Source organism: Argentina silus (assembly GCF_951799395.1).
Source record: "Argentina silus genome assembly, chromosome: 18".
NCBI classification, from domain to species: domain Eukaryota; kingdom Metazoa; phylum Chordata; class Actinopteri; order Argentiniformes; family Argentinidae; genus Argentina; species Argentina silus.
This window is the reverse complement of record NC_139672.1, coordinates 3,935,879-3,960,878: the sequence shown is the minus strand read 5'-3', so window position 1 is coordinate 3,960,878 and position 25,000 is coordinate 3,935,879. Positions and strand designations below refer to the sequence as shown.

General features: G+C 45.7%; 6 protein-coding genes across 8 annotated transcripts in view; 2 read left to right on the top strand and 4 right to left on the bottom strand.

Annotated features, from left to right (window-relative positions):
• Positions 1-1,819, top strand: part of lrrc24 (leucine rich repeat containing 24) — a gene marked incomplete at both ends in the record, with an annotated part of 3,375 nt that extends 1,556 nt beyond the window's left edge. The window contains 2 exons of the mRNA XM_083690429.1: positions 126-294; positions 579-1,819. Coding sequence (XP_083546555.1) covers positions 126-294; positions 579-1,819 — 1,410 coding nt within the window. The remainder of the gene's footprint in view (positions 1-125; positions 295-578) is intronic.
• Positions 1,820-3,957: 2,138 nt separating this feature from the next.
• On the bottom strand, positions 3,958-7,279 carry LOC310818918 (uncharacterized protein). The gene is made up of 9 exons (XM_083690019.1): positions 7,179-7,279; positions 7,039-7,108; positions 6,758-6,864; positions 6,588-6,637; positions 6,296-6,373; positions 5,971-6,009; positions 5,808-5,885; positions 5,590-5,655; positions 3,958-4,729 (listed from the first exon to the last, which is right to left on the bottom strand). The coding sequence occupies exons 1-9, from the start codon at positions 7,273-7,275 to the stop codon at positions 4,655-4,657; spliced, it is 660 nt and encodes a 219-aa protein (XP_083546145.1). The 5' UTR covers positions 7,276-7,279; the 3' UTR covers positions 3,958-4,654.
• Positions 7,280-9,808: 2,529 nt separating this feature from the next.
• Positions 9,809-12,962, bottom strand: pigr (polymeric immunoglobulin receptor). Of its 2 annotated transcripts, none has more exons than XM_083690015.1 (8): positions 12,863-12,962; positions 11,815-12,162; positions 11,637-11,718; positions 11,177-11,403; positions 10,857-10,962; positions 10,587-10,678; positions 10,402-10,451; positions 9,809-10,289 (listed from the first exon to the last, which is right to left on the bottom strand). In XM_083690015.1, the coding sequence occupies exons 1-8, from the start codon at positions 12,909-12,911 to the stop codon at positions 10,224-10,226; spliced, it is 1,020 nt and encodes a 339-aa protein (XP_083546141.1). In that variant the 5' UTR covers positions 12,912-12,962; the 3' UTR covers positions 9,809-10,223. The 2 variants fall into 2 exon arrangements, with proteins under 2 accessions (XP_083546141.1, XP_083546140.1); XM_083690014.1 differs by having other exon boundaries at positions 9,809-10,279.
• A 362-nt stretch (positions 12,963-13,324) lies between these two features.
• On the bottom strand, positions 13,325-15,067 carry dad1 (defender against cell death 1). Its single transcript, XM_083690022.1, has 3 exons — positions 14,746-15,067; positions 14,064-14,234; positions 13,325-13,575 (listed from the first exon to the last, which is right to left on the bottom strand). The coding sequence occupies exons 1-2, from the start codon at positions 14,954-14,956 to the stop codon at positions 14,104-14,106; spliced, it is 342 nt and encodes a 113-aa protein (XP_083546148.1). The 5' UTR covers positions 14,957-15,067; the 3' UTR covers positions 13,325-13,575; positions 14,064-14,103.
• Positions 15,068-15,201: 134 nt separating this feature from the next.
• Positions 15,202-19,327, top strand: abhd4 (abhydrolase domain containing 4, N-acyl phospholipase B). Of its 2 annotated transcripts, XM_083690013.1 has the most exons (9): positions 15,217-15,361; positions 15,686-15,836; positions 16,230-16,315; positions 16,541-16,645; positions 16,845-17,133; positions 17,351-17,535; positions 17,681-17,792; positions 18,041-18,227; positions 18,527-19,327. In XM_083690013.1, exons 3-9 carry the CDS (start codon positions 16,276-16,278, stop codon positions 18,614-18,616), a joined length of 1,008 nt encoding a protein of 335 aa, XP_083546139.1. In that variant the 5' UTR covers positions 15,217-15,361; positions 15,686-15,836; positions 16,230-16,275; the 3' UTR covers positions 18,617-19,327. The 2 variants fall into 2 exon arrangements, with proteins under 2 accessions (XP_083546138.1, XP_083546139.1); XM_083690012.1 differs by lacking the exon at positions 15,686-15,836 and having other exon boundaries at positions 15,202-15,361.
• Positions 19,328-20,366: 1,039 nt separating this feature from the next.
• Positions 20,367-25,000, bottom strand: part of LOC310818908 (protein-glutamine gamma-glutamyltransferase K-like) — a 14,483-nt gene continuing 9,849 nt past the window's right edge. Inside the window, exons 7-14 of the mRNA XM_083690007.1 lie at positions 24,873-25,000; positions 24,207-24,345; positions 23,698-23,890; positions 23,270-23,423; positions 22,784-23,068; positions 22,444-22,604; positions 22,010-22,146; positions 20,367-21,526 (exon numbers count right to left, since the gene is read on the bottom strand). The exon at positions 24,873-25,000 is cut by the window's right edge and continues 50 nt beyond it. Coding sequence (XP_083546133.1) covers positions 21,382-21,526; positions 22,010-22,146; positions 22,444-22,604; positions 22,784-23,068; positions 23,270-23,423; positions 23,698-23,890; positions 24,207-24,345; positions 24,873-25,000 — 1,342 coding nt within the window. The 3' untranslated portion in view covers positions 20,367-21,381. The remainder of the gene's footprint in view (positions 21,527-22,009; positions 22,147-22,443; positions 22,605-22,783; positions 23,069-23,269; positions 23,424-23,697; positions 23,891-24,206; positions 24,346-24,872) is intronic.

Below are 25,000 nucleotides of genomic sequence, written 5' to 3'. Positions count from 1 at the left end.
TCTTCTAGCTGAATGATAATGAGAAAAAAAGACAAAGAGGATAGAGAATAAAAGGGGGATGACAGACAGAGCGATGCTGTGACACTAATGGCTCTCGACTGTCTCTCTGTCCCTTCCACACACAGCGTCTGCAGGAGCTCCATCTGCAGGAGAACAGCATTGAGCTGCTGGGGGAGCAGGCTCTGTTGGGCCTGTCCTCCCTGGCCCTCCTGGACCTGAGCAGGAACAACCTGAAGACCCTCAGTCCCGCCTCGCTGAGGCCCCTCGTCAGCCTGCAGGTGCTGCGGGTCACAGGTGAGAGGAACAGGAGGGAGGACAACCACAACTTCTTGTTATTGAATACGGTGAATTAGTGTGAATTAATTTACATCTACTGTATGTAGAGTAGGACATACTGAAAGTAAAATAACAATAGCCATTGTCTTGTTTGCCTCTTATACTCTTTATTCACTCTATCTATTTATCTATTGCCCCCCCCCCTCTCTCTTTTTCCCTTTGATACCATCACCAACCTTGCCCCACTGTCCTTTCGTTCCCTTCTTCCCCCTCCTCCTCCCCCTCTCCTCTCCTCCACCCAGAGAACCCGTGGCGCTGTGACTGTGCGCTCCACTGGCTACGGACCTGGATCAACGAGGAGGGCCAGCGTCTGCTGAGCTCTGCCGAGCGTCGCCTGCTGTGCGCTGAGCCCCCCCGCCTCTCCCACCTCAGCCTGGTGGAGGTGCCGGCCAACAGCCTGGTGTGTATCCCCCCCGTGGTGCAGCTGGAGCCCAGCCACCTGACCGTGCGGCTGGGCGAGAGCCTGCGGGTGTCCTGCCAAGCCTCTGGGTACCCCCAGCCACAGGTGACCTGGAGGAAGGCCTCTCACGGCAAGGCCCAGATGTCCCCCCGCGGCCTGGTGCAGGAGGTGGGGCCCGACGGGGAGGCGTACAAGGCTGGGGGTGGAGGTGGGGGGCTTGTGACAGCCCGGCCGGGGGGGAAGGCAGAACAGGGTGTCCGTGGCCCTGTGCGAGGTATTGAGGAAGGGGGAGAGAGGGAGAGCTTTGATCCGGACACAGGGAGCGGGATGCTGTTCCTAAGCAACGTGACAGTGGCGCACGCCGGCCGCTACGAGTGTGAGGCTTGGAATCCGGGAGGCGTGGCCAGGGTGACCTTTCACCTCGCCGTCAACATGTCCTCTTCCTCTTCGCTCTGGCCTCATCTGCACTCTTCCTCCTCCTCGTCCTCCTCTTCGTCCTCCTCCTCCTCTTCCTCGTACTACCACCCCGAGGCGGTGGACGTCAGCCAGGAGCCCCTGTATGAGTTGGAGAGTATGGACTTCAATGCCCTGGGCCCTGCCACCCAGACAGCCATCGCAGTGGGCATCTCCCTGCTGGCGCTCACCGCTCTCCTCCTCCTCATCATGATCTACAGCCGCCACCAGCAGCGCATGAAAGAGGAAGGGGGCGGAGCCTACGGCAGCAGCAAGGAGGAGAGCATCCTGTACGTCAACGACTACTCCGACGGCCCCACCACCTTCGCCCAGCTGGAGGAGTACAGAGACGAGCGGGGCCACGAGATGTACGTCCTCAACCGCGCCAAGCCCGTCCTGGCGTCAGCGCACACCTGCGCTGCAATGAGTGGGTACTGCCAGCAGGGGGGGCTGAAAGAGGCTCTCCTGGACCAGGGGGTGCAGGTGCAGACGCTGACCAGGTCAGCAGGGATGGGGCCCCGGAGGACCCCAGCAGAGGGGGGAGAGGGGCCCCCACTGGACCCAGAGGGACTGTTCATCAACCAGAGTCTGCTGTTTGACACACAGATGGCTTATGAGATCCACTGCTGACTTTGAGACGGACTGGGGAGGGGAAGGGAACCAACGTGGGGGAGAAGAGGTTAGGGATAATAGTGGCTTGCGGAGAGGCTTGGACGATGGATGAATGTGCCACCAACAGCATCCCAGAGACATGAATCTTTTATGTTATGTTGAAATGTAAAATGTTCTCTAAGATTAAAACTCTAACATTAAAAAAATAAAATAATCTATCATTATCCCCCCCAGTTTATGAAATAGCGTTTGCAGAGGTGGTTTAAAGGCTAATTATCAAAAGAGACGTTCTGTAACCCACATAAAAGACCCCACAACATGTGGCTAACCCCATACTTAAAAAGGACTTGGGGTTAACAGTTAAACTGGGTCCTTTTAAAACAGCACCAAAGCTGCATCCATATTGAGGACAGAAAAACGCTCCAATGAATGATAAAGGGAAAAGACTGATTCTTTTTGGTACAAAAAGGTTTCAGTATTTGATGTCTGTTTTTTATGGTTATTGTGCAATTGTTTTCTAATTGTTATGTAAATGTGATGATTATTTTTTTCATGAATCGTAACAGCAAAGTACTAACTATACTGTTTATCTTGTATTGTTCCATTTTTCCATGTGCATTTGACCCAATAACCAATGTTTATCATATTGCATATGAAATGCTGTGTGCACTGTAAATTACGAGTGGGTGGATTGGTGGAAGACAGGTTATGATTTCATATTCCTTCATTTCATATGTATTCCTCAGTGTTATCCAACAGTATTATCAAGAATTTGGTGTTGGTGTTCATCTTCATCTTTTTACTACAGTACAGTAACAGTGATCACTGTGGACAGTTTGTGTGATCGATGGCAAATGCAGGATACAGAATACACAACAAAGTATTGGTATTGCCATGTGTGACTGTGAACCTCCTGGTACTGGTGCTGTATATACAGCCATATTCACCCTCAATGTGATATTCTCTCTGATGTCAGTAACTCACTTTTTGTCTTCAATTTTTAACCAATAAAATGTGTTTTAAAACAGGTGCCTTTTTTATTTTATATTATTTTTTACAGTTGCTTTAAGTCTGTAATCAGTCAGGAGCTTGTGTGTGTGTGTGTGTGTGTGTGTGTGTGTGTGTGTGTGTGTGTGTGTGTGTGTGTGTGTGTGTGTGTGTGTGTGTGTGTGTGTGTGCGTGCCTGCTCGTCCGTACATGAGTGTGGGTGTTTTATGTGGGTGTATTAGGTGGGTATATGGATGATATTGGTGCTGTGGTTGGGCAGAGAAAGAAGATGTACTGTTCTGTACATTCAAGCAGGAAGATATGAAAAGCCTGGCTCTCTGACCCCTACAGAAATGAAGAGCACAGCACCAGCCATTACACAGGGGCCTTATCTCGTACAGAGTTGACTGAGAGCAGAATTGGAGATACTATCTGAGGCTCAGAGCCAGCGAGGTGAAAACAGTTTTCCCCCCATCATCCTTTCAAGTAAATAGATTTCTCCAGCGCTATTATTGTGATACAAAAGCGACTTCCACATGATTGTCCTTGCGGTCCCATCTCACTGTTGGCACTGACGGCTGCGTGAGTTCAGACTCCCTTTTACTGCCCTCAGCGGTTGTCATGGTTACTTGGGAGTTGATATACCAGCAACATAGTTGGTAAGCAGCAGTCAACACAACTGTCCTTCTGGGACTGGACTGATTGTAGCTCAGGCATAAACATCATACATTATACATATCCTTCGAAGACTTAACTGATCATAGTCCAGGCTTGTATGCTGTAGAACCTTATGGGACTTGTAGTAGCTGATTGTAGTTCATGGTTATACTGTGAAACCTTATGGGACTTGTAGTAGCTGATTGTAGTTCATGGTTATACTGTGAAACCTTATGGGACTTGTAGTAGCTGATTGTAGTTCATGGTTATACTGTGAAACCTTATGGGACTTGTAGAGCTGATTGTAGTCCATGGTTATACTGTGAAACCTTATGGGACTTGTAGAGCTGATTGTAGTCCATGGTTATACTGTGAAACCTTATGGGACTTGTAGAGCTGATTGTAGTCCATGGTTATACATTTACATGATACTTATGGGAGCTACAGTATAGTTTAGTTTATTTGATTGCACACAGAACATAATATAAAATTACACTTTCAAAGTACAGGTCAAATACAAGATATATGCAGGTGAGGTTAGGATACCCAAAATGGTTTATAAAAGTTCCTCACCGTAATCCAAAACATGCATTCATAAACACTACACAAACACTAGTCTGATTGTAGTCTAGGATTATACATAAGGGGCCACTTGCAATATACGTGTTTTACTGTAACTTCCTTGGTTTATAACCAGTGATCCTGGATCGTCACATGTGATATGGAATGAAATTAAGAAACCACCATGAAAAATATTATACAAAATAAAAATAATAATAATACAATAAGATATATTGGACGTAAATATAAGATCTACTTTGATATCCACTCCTTGTTGCAAATGTCCAGGTGACTCTCATGCCAAATTGAGCTTACAGTTGTACTACACTGGTATTGAAGTATTCAGCTATTCAATAAAACAGAAAACCAGGTCAATGAGGATATCCACTGGCTGAAAGTTAGACAGAACACAGCTTATAGTAGAATGTCACCAGGCCAGGGGAGCTAAAGCCACATCTGGATCTGCTACAGTAAATCCACATGCCTGTCTGTCTGTCTGTCTGTCTGTCTGTCTGTCTGTCTGTCTGTCTGTCTGTCTGCCTGTCTGCCTGCCTGTCTGACTTCCTGCCCTCCTGTCCGCCTGCCTGCCTGCCTGCCTGCCTGCCTGCCTGCCTGCCTCTGCTGCTACAGACAGCTGCTGAGCTCCACCTAGTGGCAGAATGACAATCTTCTGCTTTCTCTCTTCGCCAACGATACCACAGGATGATGGGGGAGCGTCTGTTCCTGGAAAAAAGAGCGAGTGTTTCAGTTGCAATGCTACACATTTGCTACAGTAGGTAACTGTATTGAATATGTCTATTAATAGTGACACATGCTTAAATGTAAGGGGCATAGTATGTTTTCAGTAATTGTTATGATGAATTTTAGCTGGGGTGCAAATTACATAAGACTCTGTTGAAATGATAACCAGATACGTGAACATAGCCAGGGCCCCCCAAGCTCCTGACTTGCTGGCGTCCTGCCACGTATGATGGGGGAGGGAGGCTTCCAGAGTTGTTTATTACCAGTATAAATATGAGAGTAACCCCCACTTCGGTGCTCTCTTATGGGAAAGATACATTGACCATGTATCTTCCATTGTGAGCCCAGATAGATCTGAATTAAACCATCTTGATTCAACTTCGTCGCTCTCTTGTGGAACTGTGCATTGACCATGTATCTTCCATTGTGAGCCCAGGTCGATCTGAATTAAACTATCCTGATTCAACTTTTAGTCGGCGTATCTACTTTATTGACATCACCAGTGACTACATTCTACAACATCCGAAAATCATCATTACAGTAATGTTACTGTGTTGCTTGGGTAGTGTGATGTTGTATTATTTGACAGTGCTTTGCAGTAAGTCACCTCTCAGAGCTGATGCACCATTGAGTTGTCTTCATCAAGGTTCACCTTGGTATTCTGAGAGTATAATATGGTGGATATGTTTTTGCAATCAATTCACAAAACATTCTTCTGGAATTATGTATTTTCTCTCAAACTATAAGATATGCAATTAGGTTCCCTGAAAATTATAATGACATCGTATGCCAGAGTTGTTTTGTCAATACTGTAACATTCAACCATTTTTGGGCATGCTCACCCTTTTCTCCATGGGTGTGACAGCACTACATGTGACTTCTGTCTCCGGTTCAGCTGAAGGTACAGCCTATGGAGAGATATTTAAAGATGCAGTCATGTTCAACCCCCAAAAAAAGCTTTTTAGAGGGGTATGATGTTATGATTAGGTCACTAGCATACTAACATTGTATAGTATAGAGTTGTTTTGTCAACATTCTAAAATTCAACAATTTTCATTACCTTTTTCTCCATGGGTGTGACAGCACTATATGTGACTTCTATCTCCGGTTCCAGTTCCGGTTCCGCTGAAGGTACAGACTATGGAGAGATATTTAGAGGGTTATAAGGTTATGTTTGAGTCACTAGTACACAGTAGGACACTAGGGAAACATCATAATCTTACCTCTCGATTTCTATCAGCTAGAGTGCTATAGGTGACGTCCTGCAGAGAGGAATACCAGAGATTACAGAGGATTATAGGGGCTTCCACCCTCTCTGGATATACTGTACATACACAACTACCAATCCCTCAAACAACACTCATTCTTTACCTGTGGGCAACAACCTATGACATTATTATCAACATCGTCATTTAGTCTCTATCTTTGAATTATACATGGATGATAAAGCAATGTAATGTATGTTTGTTAGGAGGGCTTTAAAGCAAGTAATACAACAAACAGCAAACAACAGATGTGTGATGGCCCATATTGTGAGATGATTTAAACCTGGTCTGTGGGCTTTTGTTTTTTCTCTCTCTTGAAGAACACTGCACTGTAGCACAAATCATCTTCTGTCTGTTTGGTCTGTTAAGGGAAAGAACATAATGATGTCAGTACACACACACCGCGCACACACACACACACACACACACACACACACACACACACACACACACGCACAGACACACACACACACACACACACACACACACACACACACACACACACACCATACATTCTGGTGATGAAATGGCTGTTTACATGCAAGAATGTAGGCCAAGAGTTAAAATATACTCACAGTGCAGCTGGGCCCAGCACCCTGTATTTCCCCTTCAGCCCTAGAGCTCTCTACAACAGTATGTGCAGTTTCATTAAACAGTTGCTGAGTATAACCACATTACCTGAGGAAGTCTTTGTCTTGTACACCACACCACATTCAGTTGGTAAATAAAGTTGATAACCACTCACTGCATCCAGTCCTCAGCCTCCAGGTTACCGCGCCGACCACCACCATCACCACCACCAGTAGCAGCAGCAGTCCAGACGTCACCAGCAGCCATTGGGAGGTCATATTGCTATGGCAACACAGGAGAATAGCAGAAGTTGAGGTGTATAGTACACTGTCATTGCATTTACACGGTGGTTAATAAAAGACATGTAGAATAGACAACAACACATTCTTTGTGGTAGGATCTGCATATGATTAAGAGGAATTTACAACTGCAAAATGACAAATGTAAAAGTCTTACATTCCTGTTGCATTGACTGTTCCATTGACCGTTGGATTAACTTCACCCACACCTGTAGTTGAAACTGAAACTGCAAAAATGATGGTTTTAATCAGTGAGTTGACAATGAGTTAATTGTCAGTTGAGACTGACAGTCTTACCTGTGGTTCTCGTTGTGACAATAATGTTGACAGGGATGTGAAGACGTCCAGTAGCACACCAGTACCAGCCTGCGTCCTTCATCTCCAGGCTCCTCATCGTCACGGTGAAGGCCCCCTTCCCATCGTCACTGAGCTGGAGATATGCGTTCTGGGGTGTTGTGGTCCTCCCAGCTGTTGTACAGATGCCCAGGCCCCTGCACCACCTCTTCTCACTTGTCCTGTAACTATAGCTGTAGAGACACTGGATGATGACATCACTTCCTTCCTCTCCACTCACCGTGCTGTTCACCACAGACAGACTGGGAGGACCTGGACAAAAAAGGCTCAAACGATCAAACGAAACATGTACAGTACATTCATATTAACATTTACAATATCAATTGATTTAACTGGTTTATCTTATCTCTACATGATAAGACTGGTGGTGTCAAGTTCTAAACTTTACCTTTAGTAACAGTAAGGTAAAGATCTGTACCATCATCAATTTTCCAAAACCCAAGGATCTCCACACAACACCAGTACATATTAGTGTGCTGGGTTTGCAGGTCTCTCATGGTCACAGTGAAGACTAGCTTGTCTGGATCATCAGCCAGTGACATCTGACCCTCTTGCTTCTGAGAGTCAGAGCGAACCACGACAGAGCAGTAATTCCATGCTGTTCCTCTGCACATGTACTTTACATGGTGTTTATACTGTTGGTCATAGAAGCAGGGGACAGTCACTGATCCTCCAATCTGGACCTCCATATTGCCCACTGTCCTCATGCTAGCACCACCTGTGGATACACTACTGTATGTAACACATTCTCTCTGATTCCTGTTCTATTTGCTTTATTTTCTTGTTTTTTGTTCGAACGGGAGGTCTCTCATGCAAGTCCTCTAGAGTGTTTTGCATCTCCTGCACATAATTGTTATTCCATATTTCATTTATTTTAATGCTCTTCATCACTGTCTTTTATGTGTGTTGATAAACAGAGAGAACATCATAAATAAGCCTTGATGACAAGAGACTGTGGGCTCCAGTTTTCACGTGCAGACATTTCACGTCCAAAAACAGTCGGCCATCTTTAACCCATCTGTACCTTAATACAGTACTTCTAACAGAAAACTGCAACTCGTGTTTCCATGACATGGAAATGCATTTTCAGACTGTTTACTAAAACTGAATAATTAGCATTTTCTCAAAAACATTGTTAAAGACAAGGTATCTATGGTTATATATGTATATAAGTACATAAGTACATATTATGTACATGTATGGAAATATTCTTACCATGGGTGAACAGGAGGACCAAATTGATTAATAAAAAGTGATCCATATCTGTGTCTGTGTGGAATTTTGAAATGACTTTGAAGTGAACTCTCTGCTCTCTTCCTCTTTATGATGCTGCTTCCTCAGAGTGAGAAAAGACAAAACCTGGCTAACACACACTCATGCATAAACATGCACACACGCTTGCACGCTCACACACACACTTTATACTAATAATACTTAATTTGGGTTCAATGAGGATATTCACTGGCTGAAAAGTTAGACAGAACACAGCTTATAGTAGAATGTCACCAGGCCAGGGGAGCTAAAGCCACATCTGGATCTGCTACAGTAAATCCACATGCCTGGCTGTCTGTCTGCACACCTGTCTGCCTGGCTGTCTGTCTGCCCACCTGTCTGCCTGCTTTCCCGCCTGCCTGCCTATCTGCCTGCCTGCCTGCCTGCATACCTGTCTGCCTGCCTGTCTGCCTGTCTGTCTGTCTGTCTGTCTGCCTGCTTGTCTGTCTGCCTGCCTGTCTGTCTGTCTGCCTGCCTGTCTGTCTGCCTGCCTGTATGCCTGCCTGCCTGTCTGTCTGTCTGCCTGCCTGCCTGCCTGTCTGCCTGCCTGTCTTCCTGCTTGCCTGCCTGCCTGTCTGTCTGTCTGTCTGTCTGTCTGCCTCTACTGTAGGACAGCTGCTGAGCTCCACCTAGTGGCAGAATGACAGTCCTCATCTTTCTCTCCTCACCAACTGTACTAAAGGATGATGAAAGAGACCAACATCTGTGTGTTGTTCCTGCAACAACAAAAAATAGAGCATGTCTTATCTAGTAATATAATAATAATTATACATAGTAATAATAAAGTTATGATTAGTTGGCCGGTGTCTACTACTTATTTGCACTATACAAATACATTCTGACTGACTGATTGATGGAGTGACATGTTGTGTTGTCTTCGTTGTACAGTAAGTCACCTCTCAGAGCTGGTGGTCCGCTGAGCTGTCTTCCATGTCATCATCAAGGTTCACCTTGGTATTCTTTTTTTTTTTTTTAAATATGTCTTTAGGGCATTTCTGCTTTATTGGGATAGAGACAGTAGAGATTGACAGGAAGGATGGGAGAGAGAGGAGGCATGACATGCAAGATAGGTCGAGGGTCGGATACAGGTATTACAAAACATTAAATATAGATCAGAATGATCCAGGATCAGATCTATCTGGCACGACTTTGAGTCGTACAGGGCAAGTCAGCGAGCTCAAATTGACCGTGAATCTGGATCATTCAGATTCAATGTTTTGAAATCCTGGGCCCTGATGATTATGAGAAGGAGGGGGGGCGGGGGGGGGGGGGGGGGGGTGAGAGCGAGAGAGTCACAACACTACAAGGCAACCTGTTTATTGGAGGCCCAGGCCAGTAGCAGTACAGCGCACAGCAGAGACAAGCACTTGAACATCAATTGCAGTTATAAAATCGCTCCTTGAAAGGTCATATAAATGCAAATTTACAATAAAAAAAATGAAGCAAACACATCAGTTACAGGACATACACTTATGCTTATATAACATGCATTGTTGAGCCATTATCAGCCATAAGATGTTATTTGTACTCAACGGGCCTCTACCCAGGGTCACTTGGTAGCACATAATAGTATAGTAGACATATCATCATTGTTATGACTCTCTGCTGTTATTTTGGCCCTGGTCTGCAGTGCGATGATTGGATGGTGGATTCTGCAGAGCAGTGATTGGACGGTGGGTTGGGGTCAGGGGTCAGGGATCAGAACACGTGGACCAGCTAAGATGCAGAGTTGAGGAAGATGACTGAGGCGTTCTGCCAGTCTCCTCCCTCACCTGGGTATCCCTGTGGAGGGGTACACTCATAACATAGAACCTAGAACCTAGAACCTAGAACTTCTTAGAACAGGGTTACCATGCTTGATAGACAAGCTGATACAATGTTGAGTTGGACTTACACTGAGTCTCGCTTTGAGTTCCTCTGCCTGTCTTCGCTTGTGGGCTTTCTCTGAAAATGAAATGAGAAGGATTTTTGTAGTAACTGTAGTATTGTAGTAACTGTGACACATTGTAGTATTACAATTCAAAAGCATTTCATACATTCGGTGTAAACAATAATGAAATAGTAAAAAATGTCCCTCACTGTATTGATGCCACATCTTCCATGGTAACATGACAAGGACCACCATTAGAAAGATGGCTCCACATACCATTAGAGGAGACTCCATGAAGTGCCTACAACACCACCACCACCACAACAACAACAACAACAACAACAACTACTATCAACAACTAAAAAGAGTTTCACTGGCAATAGCTCAAGTCAAAGGAGAATATTGGGTTATGGATGAATAGACACTGCAGTATTGTAAACAGTCATGCCATTGTTAGAAGTTCATCACTTCACTGTTACCTTTGAGAATCCCATCCCTTAGCGATGGATCTAGGATTTGGCACATGTGAAGACCCTGGAGCAGACTGAGGCTTGTCAGATGGGGAGGTCACCGCAGACACTGCAGCTGTAGAGTAGACAAGACAAGACAGGATACAAGACAGGCTTCTTGGGATATTGAGCAGTGGAGAGTTACGTCTCTGCATGCCCAACAAACGATTACCACGGATGCAAACCGCAAAAAAAAGGCTTCTCGAGATCACCATCATCAACAAACTTGAAGCTTGAGATTTTTTTGGGGGATTTTGAAATATGATATTTACAATCTTTCGCCGACATACTTGTCGTGGGTCGAGTTGTGACCACCACGTGGATGGCCACCCGTTGCTGTCCAGCAGCGCACCAGTACCAGCCTGCATCCCTCTTCTCCAGGCGGCTCAGCGTGACAGTGAAGGCCCCTGTCCTGTCGTCCCTGATCAACACGGACCTGTCTTCATAGGTGCCTTCAGCATCTGTCACCAGACAGGAGCTCCAGTCCCCACTCCGGCACCACTTCTTCTCGATCTCCCTGGCGACATAACAATCACACAGGAAATACTACTGCATACCGTAGGCGGGCAACCTGTCCAAACTACAGAGTGCACGTGAGATCGCACAGAGGTTACAGTTTACATTGTCAAGGGGTTGTTGAAGAAAAATTAGATTCTAGATGATCTGAGGTTCACAAAAAATACATTGAGTAGTAACTTGATAATCAAGCGAATGGAGAGAGGTTTAGGTACAGCGTAGTAGGTACAATACCTGTATTTCTCACTGTAGAGGCATTCCACACTGACACTGGTTCCTTCCTCCCCACTCACCATGCTGTTCACCACGGACATACCTGCAGGACAGAACCAACACACCTAGCGTATAACCACACGCCCACACGCACCAACCTTATGTGTACTGTACCATGTTCTCGCCACACCCCACTCACCGTGAATGACGTTGATGTGCAGTGAGGCGGTGACATCGCTGCTCCACATGCCCCCCACCTCCACCCCGCACCAGTACCACCCAGCGTCTCCCTCCTTCATGTCCGTCATGGTCACAGTGAACACCTGCTGGACCGGGTCGTCAAAGATGGACACCTTCTCCTCCTCAGGTCCAGCTGTGGAGCGCGGTGTGTCCGTACGGGCTAGGCTTGTGCAGAAGCCCTTCATCCTGCCGTGGCACCAGTACTTCACGTAGCTGGCGTACTGGGGGTCATAGTGACAGGGGATAGTGAGTGACCGGCCCTCCAGAACAGCGAGGTCTTCAACAGTGGTGACCCTACAGAGAGAGTCTACGGAGAGAGAGAGAGAGAGAGAGAGAGAGAGAGAGAAAGAGAGTCAGGAGGGGGGCTGTTTAGAGAGGTCATTCACACTCACTGGACATAGCTGTTTAGAAACAGTGGATGTCCTTTTATTATATATAGAAAACAGGGAACAGAGTGTTTCTAAATGGATGGTTCCTCTGTGACACACTTGTGGTTTCGTTTTCCCCCCAAAAAAATATTTTGGCACTTTCATATCCCTCCCCCTCTGTCAGCCTTGGATTCTCAGTGGGATATGAACATGGGAGCACACAACTAATCTCTAGCTCCTTATGGTTGCTTGAGGGCGTAATATAGTGAAGAGGCTTCCTAAGGAATGCTACTGTATTTTCTGAAGTAATACTTGGAGTAATAATAATTGGAGTATACTGTATTTCACAGAACTCTTGTCCCAGTGAATTTTTCCGGAGCAAGAAAATGACAACATTGAGCAAGAAACTCAAGTATATCAAAACAACATGGCTTTAGTACCAGCCCACCATCACTCATATAACCAACATCCATTTTGAAACAATGTCTTATAACAATAAACAGTGAAAAATTAGGGTTGAAGGGGCCACTGAATATGTTTTTTCCCACCGGCTATACAATATGAAGATCTATTAATTTTTCACTAATTTTTAAATTTTAAATATGCCATTTAAAGGAGCAATAAAGAGGTAGATCTCACCTGGGATGCAGGTAAAGAGGCCAACGGTGAGTAGGAGCAGCAGAGTCATGTTCCTGTGTCTGAGGCGGCGGTGGTTTGGGACGTGATTCTCCTCTCCACCCTAAACACTGTTCCGCAATCCCAACTTCCCTTGGGTCATGTGACCACATGTGGCCGCCAGATGTTATGCATGCTATTAACCTGTTGAGCTCTGTACACTTTTCAATATCACCCTTTTTCCAATAACTACAGTATGTTATACTGATTGTACTGTATTAATGGGACAGATTAAGAATTAGATTCTAATTATGCATAAGCATAACTTTGAATATGTTTTTCTTGTTTTTCATTCAGCTAATGATTACTTAAGACGTACTTACAATCTGCGGCAATCTAATTGCCAATTTGTTTGTGAAATATTGTGGTTTGGTATATGTTTTTTGGACAAATGATAACCACTCAATAAAAACATTCACATACAATTTTCTGTATTGTTTATTTCAGTTTGTCTCAAGTGCAAAAGGGAATGTGGTACAAATTAAAGAAAAGTAAAAAAAAAAAAAATTACATCGGTAAAAAAAATAAAATCACATCACTGATACTTTTGCATCAAATTACAGAGTGAATGGCGGGTTGAGGGTTTCAGTTCCACAAATCATTGGCAGAGAGGATGTGGCTGCTCTACAGCGGGAGGTGAGGAGGACTTCAGCACTTTGGGAACACCTCTGGATGATCTAGAAGAGAGAATGATGGGGATGAGGATGAGGATGGATGACAGAAACATGCTCTGAAGCCAACAAGAGGTATCTGAGGTCATGTAACAGGACATGCATAACTATAAAACATTCTTGTTCATCTCATGAGCCCATCAACTAACCAATAAGGACCCTTATACATTTTCACCAGCACTGTGAATTCTGCCATTGCATACAATAACAAAAAAAGAAAGAAAATGGGCATACAATAACAAATAAATTGGGTATACAATGAATAACAACAAAATGGGCAGAAAGAAGGTAGACACTGAATGAAAAACTAAGGCTGTTGGAGAACTTTAAGAACACATCCACCCCTCCGTTTTTCCTTCAAGCAGGCTGACTGGATAGGTGTAAGCTAGGGCTCCATGACATCAATCCAGTCAGGTCCAAGCGCCATTATCAGCCACTAAATTCAGACCAACAGCATAGTATGCAAATCTAATGCACACCTGACACCTACACACCTGCTGTGGGTGGGATAAGATGGCAGGATGCATTGGCGCTTCAACCAATGAAATTCATGACGACGAGATTGAGAACAGTGTGGGCGAATAGGAAGTCAGCGAAGGCCCTCTCTGGGGAGACAGTCAGGAAGTCCCCTTTGTTCTGAGGGTTGATCTGGATACGAAGGCACACTGAGGGGGAGAGAGAGAGAACAGGCTGTAAACACACAGGAGCTGCAATGGACAAAAGGTTATGGCATGTGCAGTATAGGCCGACAGTACAGCTCACAAAGCAGATTCATCGTACAGTAGGCTGTGCGCAGTAGGTTGGCTCCATCTGAGGAATGGTATCGAACACGATACACGTACCATTCCTCATTCCATGCATTACAATGAGCCCGTCCTCCGATTTCTACCTCCACCAGCCTCCCGTGGGCTCCATACAACTTTTTGGTGTCTTGTTACTGTCATCATTCAGTTAGAACTACTCCTTTTTCCAGATTGGATCACACCAGAGTTAGCTAGTGATTCCCACATGGATTCATTGCAGGAAGCTTGTTACTGTATGCCTAACAGCCAACGCAATTGAATTCAACGCATGACTGCGAGCCAATCCAATGCAATGCAAGCTAACTGACTAACCCCATCCGTGAGAATGTAAAACACCAATAGCTGACATGACCAGAAGATCAAATAAATTCACCTCCAAGAATGAAACATCCAACACAGGAGATGAAGCCTGATAAGAAGCTGTTGAAGGGGAAGGTGCCGACCAGTAGACAGTAGAGGAACTGCAGGGCTCCTGTCAATAGAATGTAGAGCAGGTAGGCATCCACTACTTTCAGCTTGTTCGTCGTGGTGGTAGTGTATTCTTCCAAGAATCGAGAGGCAACCGAAAACACCGAATTAGACATGGCTATGTTTTGGTAGTGTTGATATCTAAATGATAAGAATTGCTAAATATTGTTCATGCAGGAGCTGCCCTCTTCCTCGTTTAGAATGAATGACGTGTCTACAAGGACCGGAAGTCGGTGTTACACAAAATATCTTCCGACTAGCGACGAGTCCACGCAGACAACAGCTGTACGAATCCCCGCCTACTGTGAGTCAGCTGATCTTTATTGGAATGTACGAGTTACGAAACATTGACCACGGATGTTGTTAGACATTGTACTAAACCCGCAACCCCAAGTCGGAGGAAGACGTAATTGTAATCGTTTTAAGCGTTTGTTTGTTTATTTCAGTTTGTGTATCGTTATCGGATTATGTCATTCAATGGATCCTATAATAGCTCCAATGCAAAACGAAACTGAGACAGAGTAAGTAAACTCAGGTGGTTTGTTATTTAACCATCCTGAATATTTGCTGTCCTCAATTCTTGCTTTCATAATTTTTCTCCGTTTTGGCGTCAGATCATTTCTTACAGTCACCAATCTGACTAATAAAATGTCTAGATAATTGTAATGCATTCCAAATAATTTATAAAGATACGATTTATAAAGATGCAGTATTTTTGTTTTTCCATATGAGCCTCAATGTTGTTGTTAGTGCACTACTCTGATTCATCAATCATTCACTAGTTTGACATGTTAGTCTAATATGTCTGACATTGAAACATCGTTATCTCTGTGTGTTCATTGAAGAGCTGTGCCTGTGCACCAGTGACTCTCTGGGGAACCGGTTACAGTGAGTGACACAGCACTTTTGCGTCGCGTGTCAACGGCCACCCAAGTGTATTGCTGTAATTAGTGCCCCCATCTGAGCTGCTCTACCCATACAAAACTACCGCTCAAGGTACAAGCTGTCCCTAACTACAGAAGCACTACTCCAAACCTAACCATGGGTGACCAAAATGATCTGAACCAATATTAGTGGATAGGGGGTAAGGGAAACTTTGACCTACTCCGTGAAGTTTCCTATAGCCTATGTGTGTGTTGTGATAGGCTGGTGCTTGCAGTGATTGTATGAAACATGACTCATTGTCATTAGGGTGTGTAGGTCTACTCCATGCAACCATGCATGTGTAACATCTCCATCTTAGACCTTTACCCTAGTCTCCTCTGTCTCTGCATTGTATCATCCATACCATGACAGCATTCAGCTTCTGTGTAGCTGCAGTAACACTGTCTCTCTCTCTCTCACACACACTTTTTCTCCATGTCCCTCCTCTCTCTCTCTCTGCTCCAGGGCGAACTCAGGGTGGGGCTGGTGGCCTTCCTGGCGTCCGACCTCTATGTCCCTCCTGAAGAGCACAGAGGCCAAGATCCTCTCATGTAAGACCATGTTTACTTTACTTTACTCTATGTTTTACCATCCTCTGCACTGGGAATAGTATTTCACTTCAGGAGTATACTGTCTATACTGCTATACAAGTATACTGTCTCACTTGAGTTTGACACCCTTGGCTTGGAATAGCATCTTCTAGTAATGTCACTCTGTTGTGTGTGCACCTGTTGCTTCAAGAACATATTGTTTAACCTCATCTCCGTGTTAAACAGGTATTCAGAATGACCTGTGGGCCAGGTTTGTGACCCTACCAAACCAGGACAAGATATGGACTCTGACGTTGACCAACAAGACCGCCCGCAAACCTGTTGAGCAAGGTATTCCTATGGCTAACAAGATAGCTTCTCACTGAAAGTAGTAGGCCTGTTAGAAGAGATGTTTTAGTTAGAATTCACCTCCTGTCTGTCTGTGTTTTGTTTTTTTCTCCTCTCTCTCTCTCTCACACTCTCTCTCTCTCTCTCTCTCTCTCTCCCTCCTCTCTCTCTCTCTCTCTCTGTCTCTGTCTCTGTCTCTCAGCCTCTAAGACACCTCTAGTAATGGTCCATGGGTTTGGGGGAGGTGTCGGCCTCTGGATCCGTAACCTGGACATGCTGAGTCGCTCTCGGCCAGTATACGCCTTCGACCTCCTGGGGTTCGGCCGCAGCTCAAGACCCTCCTTCCCCACAGACGCTGCCCTGGCTGAGGAGCAGTTTGTCAGCTCCATGGAGCAGTGGAGGGAAGCAGTCGGCCTGGAGAACATGATCCTGCTGGGTCACAGCCTGGGGGGCTACCTGGCTACCTCCTACGCCATACAGTACCCTTCCAGGTGAGAGGCCATGGTTTTGATCACTTACATTGATGTCACATTAATGATAATAATATTGTGTATAACATATACATAATACAATAAATATGGTCTACTGATTTGTGACAGTGACATTGTTGTGACAGTGACATTGTTTCTTAACCTGTTACACTGTATGTTGACTTTTTTATTTTTTTCATTAATTTTTATTTATATCTACTTAATCTCCCTCCCTCAGGGTGAGTCATCTAATCCTGGTGGACCCCTGGGGTTTCCCTGAGCGCACCCCACCAGGAGAGGAGACCCAGGGCAGTCCGAGTCCAGAGACCAAGAGACCTGCCCCCCCTCGCTGGGTGAAGGCTGTGGCCTCGGTCTTCTCTCTGTTCAACCCCCTGGCGGTCATCAGAGCGGCAGGGCCCTGGGGTGAGACACAGAGGGGTGGGGATGGAGGAGGGACAGGACAGAATACAGCCAGCTTGTCAACTCGTGTCATTTTAGAGTCTCCTACTAATGTCTCCATCATTCCCTTTGTTTTTCTCTGTTCCTGTCTTCTTTATCGTTCTGTCAGGTCCAGGGTTGGTGAATAGGTTCCGTCCAGACTTCAAGAGGAAGTTTGAGGACCTGTTTAATGATGACACCATGACAGAGTACATTTACCACTGTAATGCCCAGACACCCAGGTACGTGAAGTCCCAGCTTGGCGTAATGCCACCATTTCACTGACAGAATATTGGGCACATGAGAGAGGTCACTGCTGTATTCTCTATGGGGGACATGGTCTCCTTAGCCCCCGGTTAATGGCCTTTATCCCAGATTCTGAATGACAGAAAATAACAGACTCTTTTTCTCATCCATCCTCTCATCCCCACACCACCACCCCCATCCCCTCCCTCTGTCTGTCCCTCTCCCTCCACCCTCTGTGTCCCAGTGGGGAGGTGGGCTTCAGGGCCATGTCGGAGTCCCTGGGCTGGGCGAAGAGACCCATGCTGCAGCGGGTCCACCAGCTGCCCCCCTCCATGCCCCTCAGCATGCTGTACGGGGCGCGCTCCTGGGTAGACAGCTCCTCGGGGGAGAAGGTGGCCCAGATCAGGGCCGAGACCCCCACACGCATAGTGGTGAGTATGAGGGGGTTAGGCTACATAGAGTGTGTGTGTGTGTGTGTGTGTGTGTGTGTGTGTGTGTGTGTGTGTGGGGGGGGGGGGGGGTGAAGGATGAAGGAAAGTGGGGCAAGGTTTTGAGAGAGACAAAAAGTAATTGTTTGTTGATGGATCGAGGGAAAAGAAAGTGTGTTGGAAATGAATGGCTGGTCTGTGAAAGAATAGGCCAGAGATTGACAGACTGTCAGAGGCACTTGCAAATGCACAGAACCATACGGTAACCATGGTAACACCTGTGTCCTTCTCTCTGTCCTCAGATGATCGATGATGCTTCTCACCATGTGTATGCTGACCAACCAGAAGAGTTCAACAAAGTGGTCCAAAATATATGTAACTCTTTAGACTAAGAATGTAAGCTAAATTGACAATAGAGACCCTGCGTGTCTGTGTGTGTCTGTCTGTGTGTGTGTCTGTGTGTGTGTGTGTGTGTGTGTGTGTGTGTGTGTGTATGTGTGCACGCATGCACGCACGTGTGTGTGTGTGTGTGCGCGAGTGCGCGAGTGTGTGTGTTATTTATAGTACATGGATAGACATGGCTTCAATGCTACACACTAATGGGACAGAATGGTACATTTTTGTAAGATGGACCTGCTCTGTGGTCCACATGCAGTTTGTATGAGCGTGACCTTCAATGGGTTGTTCTCATCCCTGCATTCTTTATCCGCACTGATCCTATCCATTATACACAGAAACACATGGTCAGTCAGTGTAGTTGCCCTAGTGGCTGAATTGAACTCATTATTTAAAGTGGTCTGCATGAATCAATTCTTGTCTGTTTTGTCTGTTGTTACGGGATGGAAAATAAGCAATAGACGGTTCTGTACGAAACTCATATTTGTAGGGTGTATATATATATATCTATATATTTATATTTCTTTCCAGTAATATGGCCGATGCCACTGAAGCGTGCTGTTATGTGCCTGAGTTTGACAGTGACTTCATGTTGTAATTGTTAGTTCTCTGACTTCTGTTCTCAGATCTTCTGATCAGTGCCACTGACTGTATTTAAACTGCTGTCTGTATTTTATATTAAATAAACATTTCTATGATTAACACTGGTTGGCTGTCTTGTCGCCATTTATCTGTTGTCTGTTGTCTGTCTTTAAAGGTGCAATATGTAACATTCACGCTTTCTACTGGTTGCCATGGCTATTACAATTGGCCAAGGGTGTTCTAAGAACTCACAGATTGAATCCCTACTTATAAAGATTATAAAGATCCTCTTGAACACTGAGAGTGTCTGTGTTCCTTGCCCAATGTATACAAGATCCTCTGTGGCTCAGTTGGTAGAGCATGGTGCTAACAACACTTAGGTTGTGGGTTCAATTCCTGCTGGGACCATATATACTGAAATGTATGCACTCATTGCGATGTAAATTGCTTTGGATAAAAGCATCAACTAAATGATATTATTATTATTATTATTTCAGCATTGTGATGGCATTCCATCTGTGATTGACTGACTGGTAGATTATCCAACCTGTGTGATCCGTCAGCTGACTGGTGTGCCTCATATCTTGGCTGGTTTATATCAGGGAGAAAGTAACCTTGCTAGATTTAAGCTGTTTTGGGGAATGATAATTAAAGTAAAATGTCTATACCCTGTGGGATGTTTGGCAGTTGAAAGGCTTGAGAACCGATTCTGTCTCTTAATATGACCACTAGGGGTCAGTATGTAACTGCTTATGTTCTTGTGTGCACTACACTGTGTGTAAGTACACCGTGTCTTTTTTGGTTTTGTTGTGGTAACATGAACCACAATGATCAAATTCATAGTAACCACATTGTGGTTTTGGATTGAAAAACCATTGAAAACCCATTGAAGAAAGTAACCAAAACATTTATTACTAAGTCATGTAACTATGACTACCTGCCACAGGTCTCGGCATGAAGCTACGCAATTTGTGTCTAATGATAGGTAGCTAATGGTACTGTTCTGAGAACATCCTATACGGACAGTTACTGCAGGCAAGTACTTGCTACCACCATGAATACTGAGTCATTTTTTCATCTGTTCACACCTAGTCTCTACCCAGTCAGGGCTTGTCCTCCAGGCCAGAGGATCAACATGGAAATGACTCAACCCAGCATCACACAACTATATATCTGTTTTATTACAACACTGACAGTAGAAAAACACACATCCACATATAGATAAATAATATGATAATAAAAAAAAGTCAATATAACAGTTTCCATTGTCCTTTAAGTGCAGGGGTAAAAAGATACACTCAAAGCAGGCACAGCATCTCTAAGCTTTCCGGAGATGACGCAGTTTGGCGCAGTGATATAACAGCACTTGATAGCAAGGAGACGCATTGAAATGTGTCTCCTTGAAATTATTGTAATGCACTACAATGCTGATTTTCAGTTCATTCTTACACACACGTGCACACACGCACACACACACACACACACACACACACACACACACACACACACACACACACACACACACACACAGGACATTCAGAAAGACCCTTATATGACATGGAACAGAAATGTGTTCTTTGCCTTCATATAAGCCATGTAAGATACATTTTGTCTAAAATGTTACAGTACATAAATATAGGACATATATGTATATGTACAACACATTGATACTCTGCATACATCTTGAGTATTGTATATTTTCGATTTGTTCAGTACAGCATCTTCTACTGAAAAGACCATTGGTATGATTATATCTAGGTCATTTAACTGGCTACAGAAGCATTTAAATGGCTACTCTAACATAAAATGCTACCTTTCTTCTTCACAGGTTTACAGTAAAAACAATAAGGCATTCTGGTGACTCTCGTGGATATTACGTTTCTATTACCAATCACTAATTAAATCATTAATGCTGATATCACAGTAACTATATATGTGTATGTCTATGTACACTCAGTATGTCCATGAATATTCACCATAAAATACCAAATATTGTCCAATACATTGAAAAAAACATGACATTCAAGACAAAGAAAAAATAAACCATTTCCCATGGCCTTGCTGAAACCAGTTTGCCATTTCTCCAATATTGACAAGACTTGCAAAGGTCATTGAGAAACACAGTCTACACAGTCTAGACACAGACAGACAAGTGGACAGTGGAGAGATACTAGAGAGCTCATTGGTCCAGGACGATGATGTCAGCCACGCCGTGCACCTGTGTGAGCTGTTTACAGTCCAGAGCTGCGACCAGCTTCCTGGGTCCTGGCACAGTGGGGATGAAGTGCTCAGTCAACGTCACCGTGGAGTGGCTCCCAACATCACTGAGAGAGGGGAGGAGAGAGGGAGGGAGGCGGGGGGGGGAGAGGGGAATGGGGGAGAAAGAGAGAGAGCAGGGTTAACTACACCTTAACACAACCTCTGAGAGACAGGAAGGTTGATTCTACAGTAGAAAAGAGAAATAGAGAGGAGGTTGGCATTATTTACATCATGGAGGGACGGAGAGAGTGGAAAAGAGAGAGAGAGTGAGAGAGAGTGAGAGAGAGAGAGAGTGAGAGAGAGAGAGAGAGTGAGAGTGAGAGTGTGAGAGAGAGAGAGTGAGAGAGTGAGAGTGTGAGAGAGAGAGAGAGAGAGAGAGAGAGTGAGAGAGTGAATGTGAGAGTGTGAGAGAGAGAGAGTGAGAGAGTGAGAGTGTGAGAGAGAGAGAGAGAGAGAGAGTGAGAGAGTAACAGAGAAACAGAGAAACAGAGAGAAAAGAGAGAGAGGGTACCGTGGCACACACAAATGATCCCAGTCCTGTATCTTACCCAACGACCACCTCGTGGACCCTCTGCAGGCCCAGCCCCTCCACCCTGAACACCACGCCCCTCAGGGTCCGTGGTAGCGGATTGGTGAAGGTGATCTTAGCTGCCATCTCCTTGCCCACCACAGCGTCCCCTACAGCCTGGAGGGCAAAACAACACAAAATACCACTTTACAATGCTACTGTCATCATCCCAGTGCCATGGCCCTGAACCAAGACCAATCAAGTCTGGGCCCTCAACCAATCTGTACTTCATTTCTGTGGGATTGCCTGTGGGGAGTTGTTGAATAGAGACCAAGTAAACATCATTTCCGACAGGACTGATTTACAGTAAATCCGTGTGATACATTTGACTGTTGCTCAGTGTTTAAAGGGCAGATGAGGAGTCCTAGTGGCAGCAGGTGGTACTGATACAGGATACAGGAAGTCCGGTCTCACCTTGATGTTGAGGTCTGGGGTGCGGAGCCTGAAACTGGTCTGACTAGCCAGGACCTGCTGGGTCTCGCTGACCCGTCCTGACAGGGTCAACATCAGGGCAGCCTGGTCCACCAGCTGGTCCTGGTACTGCTGGTAGGGCAAGACCCACTCTATGGTCTTCTCTGAGAACACAGGGGATTACAAAGGGATTACAACAGACCCTATAGTTTCATAGGGAACTGATTATGATACAAGGTCAGATATGTTTTGATCTCCTAAATTGGGTACGTCTATGATGAGGGTAGAGGAGTCTGATCCTAGTTCAGTTGGTCAAGATAGCCCCAAGTACTGGTCTACTGACCTTCATTGGGCATGAGTTCGACATGCAGCCTCTCCTTCTTCACGGTCCCCTTGAGCACGCCAGTGTAGTACATGACTGCCACCTGGCTGTGGAGGGTGGTCTTGCGGGGGTACGGGCTCAGGTTCCTCAACACGATGCTCAGCTGGGCGTCGGCCCCCATGCGCGGCCCCTCCCCATCCATCTTCACCTCCACAGAAACATCCTCCGCCATGGGCGCGGAGTACACGTCCGGCCTGGTGCCGTAGCGACTGGCCGTTTCTACGGCGATACGTTCCTCCTCTGACCCTGGTGGGGTGTGAGGGGGTGGGGGGGGGGGGCGGAGACAGAGAGAGGATATGACTGTCTTTGTAAAAGTGATATCATCCTTATCATTATCATCCACCAAATGTTGTTTCTAGGTGTGCCGGGATATTGGGTGTCGGTCAGTAAGGTCGTGGAATGTTGCCCTCTGAGGTTTGCTTGATAAGCGTTATGATGTCATTGTACCTTCGTGGTGTTTGTACAGGTCTGTAATGTCAGCGCGCTCGTCCGAGCCCACAGCCTTAGTGCTGATGTGGTGGCCCACTGCCTTCTTCTCACTGTGGATCTGAGAGAAGGTGCCGTCCAGGTTCCTCTGCCAGTAGATCTTATCACTGTTCACCTGACCAGACACACACACACACACACACACACACACACACACACACACACACACACACACACACACACACACACACATAGACCCGATCAGAACCGCTCACCCAGTACACCACGGAGGAAACATGAGAGTCTGAGCTCAACCAGGGGATGCTTATATTAGAGGGGCTTAGATTCTAATCTAAGGCCAGTTTTGTAGGTTTTCCCTCCTAGTTAATAAAGACCAAGAAGGCCACGTCTGTGCCTAAAGGGCATCTACTGTACCCGGCAGCACTCACCTCAGCGAAGACGAAGGGCGTGTCGTGTTTCAGGTAGACCTGCCCGGTGCGGATGGCGGTGACGGAGGCCGGGCCGCAGCGGAAGGTGCCCTGGCTGGTCTCCTGGGGGGTGGCGTCTAGAGCCTGCCAGCCCCCCATACCGTGAGGGAGGTCCGGCCTGGCCATCCAACAATCGTTCCACACATGGAAGTTCCTACAGAGAGACAATAGGGGGTTATTTGGGTTACTTAGTGTATGATTTGGGGTCAGTTAGCTTTGGGTGTTTTTCAGAGCAAAAGGGATTTCATAACGTCCGCATAACCTGTCCAAACAAATCTCAGGGCCCTACTCGTAGCAGATGAGAGCTCCCCAAACAGATCAAACAGAGAAAAGCACTGTGCTTGTGATGAACACGTGTTTAATTGATTGCTTGTTTAATTGATTGCTTGTTTAATTGATTGCTTGTTTGATTGGTTTCGGTCGTTCAATTGTTTTTTTTTTCTTTTTTATCGTTAGAGCATCAGACTCACCAGACAGAGTCAGAGTTGAGGTGGTTGATTGGCTCCATGTTCTCATCAAAGTATATGTCCGTCGTCAGGGAGACGTCAGTGTCGTGGGCGGACTGGAAGTTGGTCACACTGCGGGCAGGTATGCCAAGACACCTGAGCACTGAGAGAGAGAGCCAGAGAGAGAGAGAGAGAGAGAGGGGGGGGGGGGGGGGAGAAAGGGAGCGAGGGGGGGTCAATAAGAGAGCAATAAGAGGGCAGTAAGAGGGCATTAACAGTATGGACACAAATAAAACATTCAGACAGACAAAGTGATAGCAAGCAAGAGAGATCACGCAGGGAGAGATCACGCAGGGAGAGATCACGCAGGGAGAGATCACGCAGGCCTGCATGGCCCTGTATTGGCCAGAGAGACAGCAGCACATGTCCAGGTCAGGTCAGGTATCAGAGGAATGCAGGCGGTTTATTTTGGTATTTGGTATTTTAGATATGAGGCATGAGCTCCTATCAGGGGCTGTGCTATGCGCTGGGGTCAGCTAGCATGTGAGGAACGCCCTGTTTAGATCACTATGAATGAAGTGTTCTGTTACAGAGGAGAGGAACTAAGGAGACACACACACATACACACACACACACACACACACACACACACACACACCCACACACACACACACACACACTAACACACACCTGTAGTGGTGACTCCAGAGAAGACCCAGCACTGGCCGTATTTGACGGGCGTGCCCTCCTCCTTATGCCACTTCTTCATGATGTCCACGCTGCCACTCCAGGCGGTAGGAGACACTCCGTCCACATAG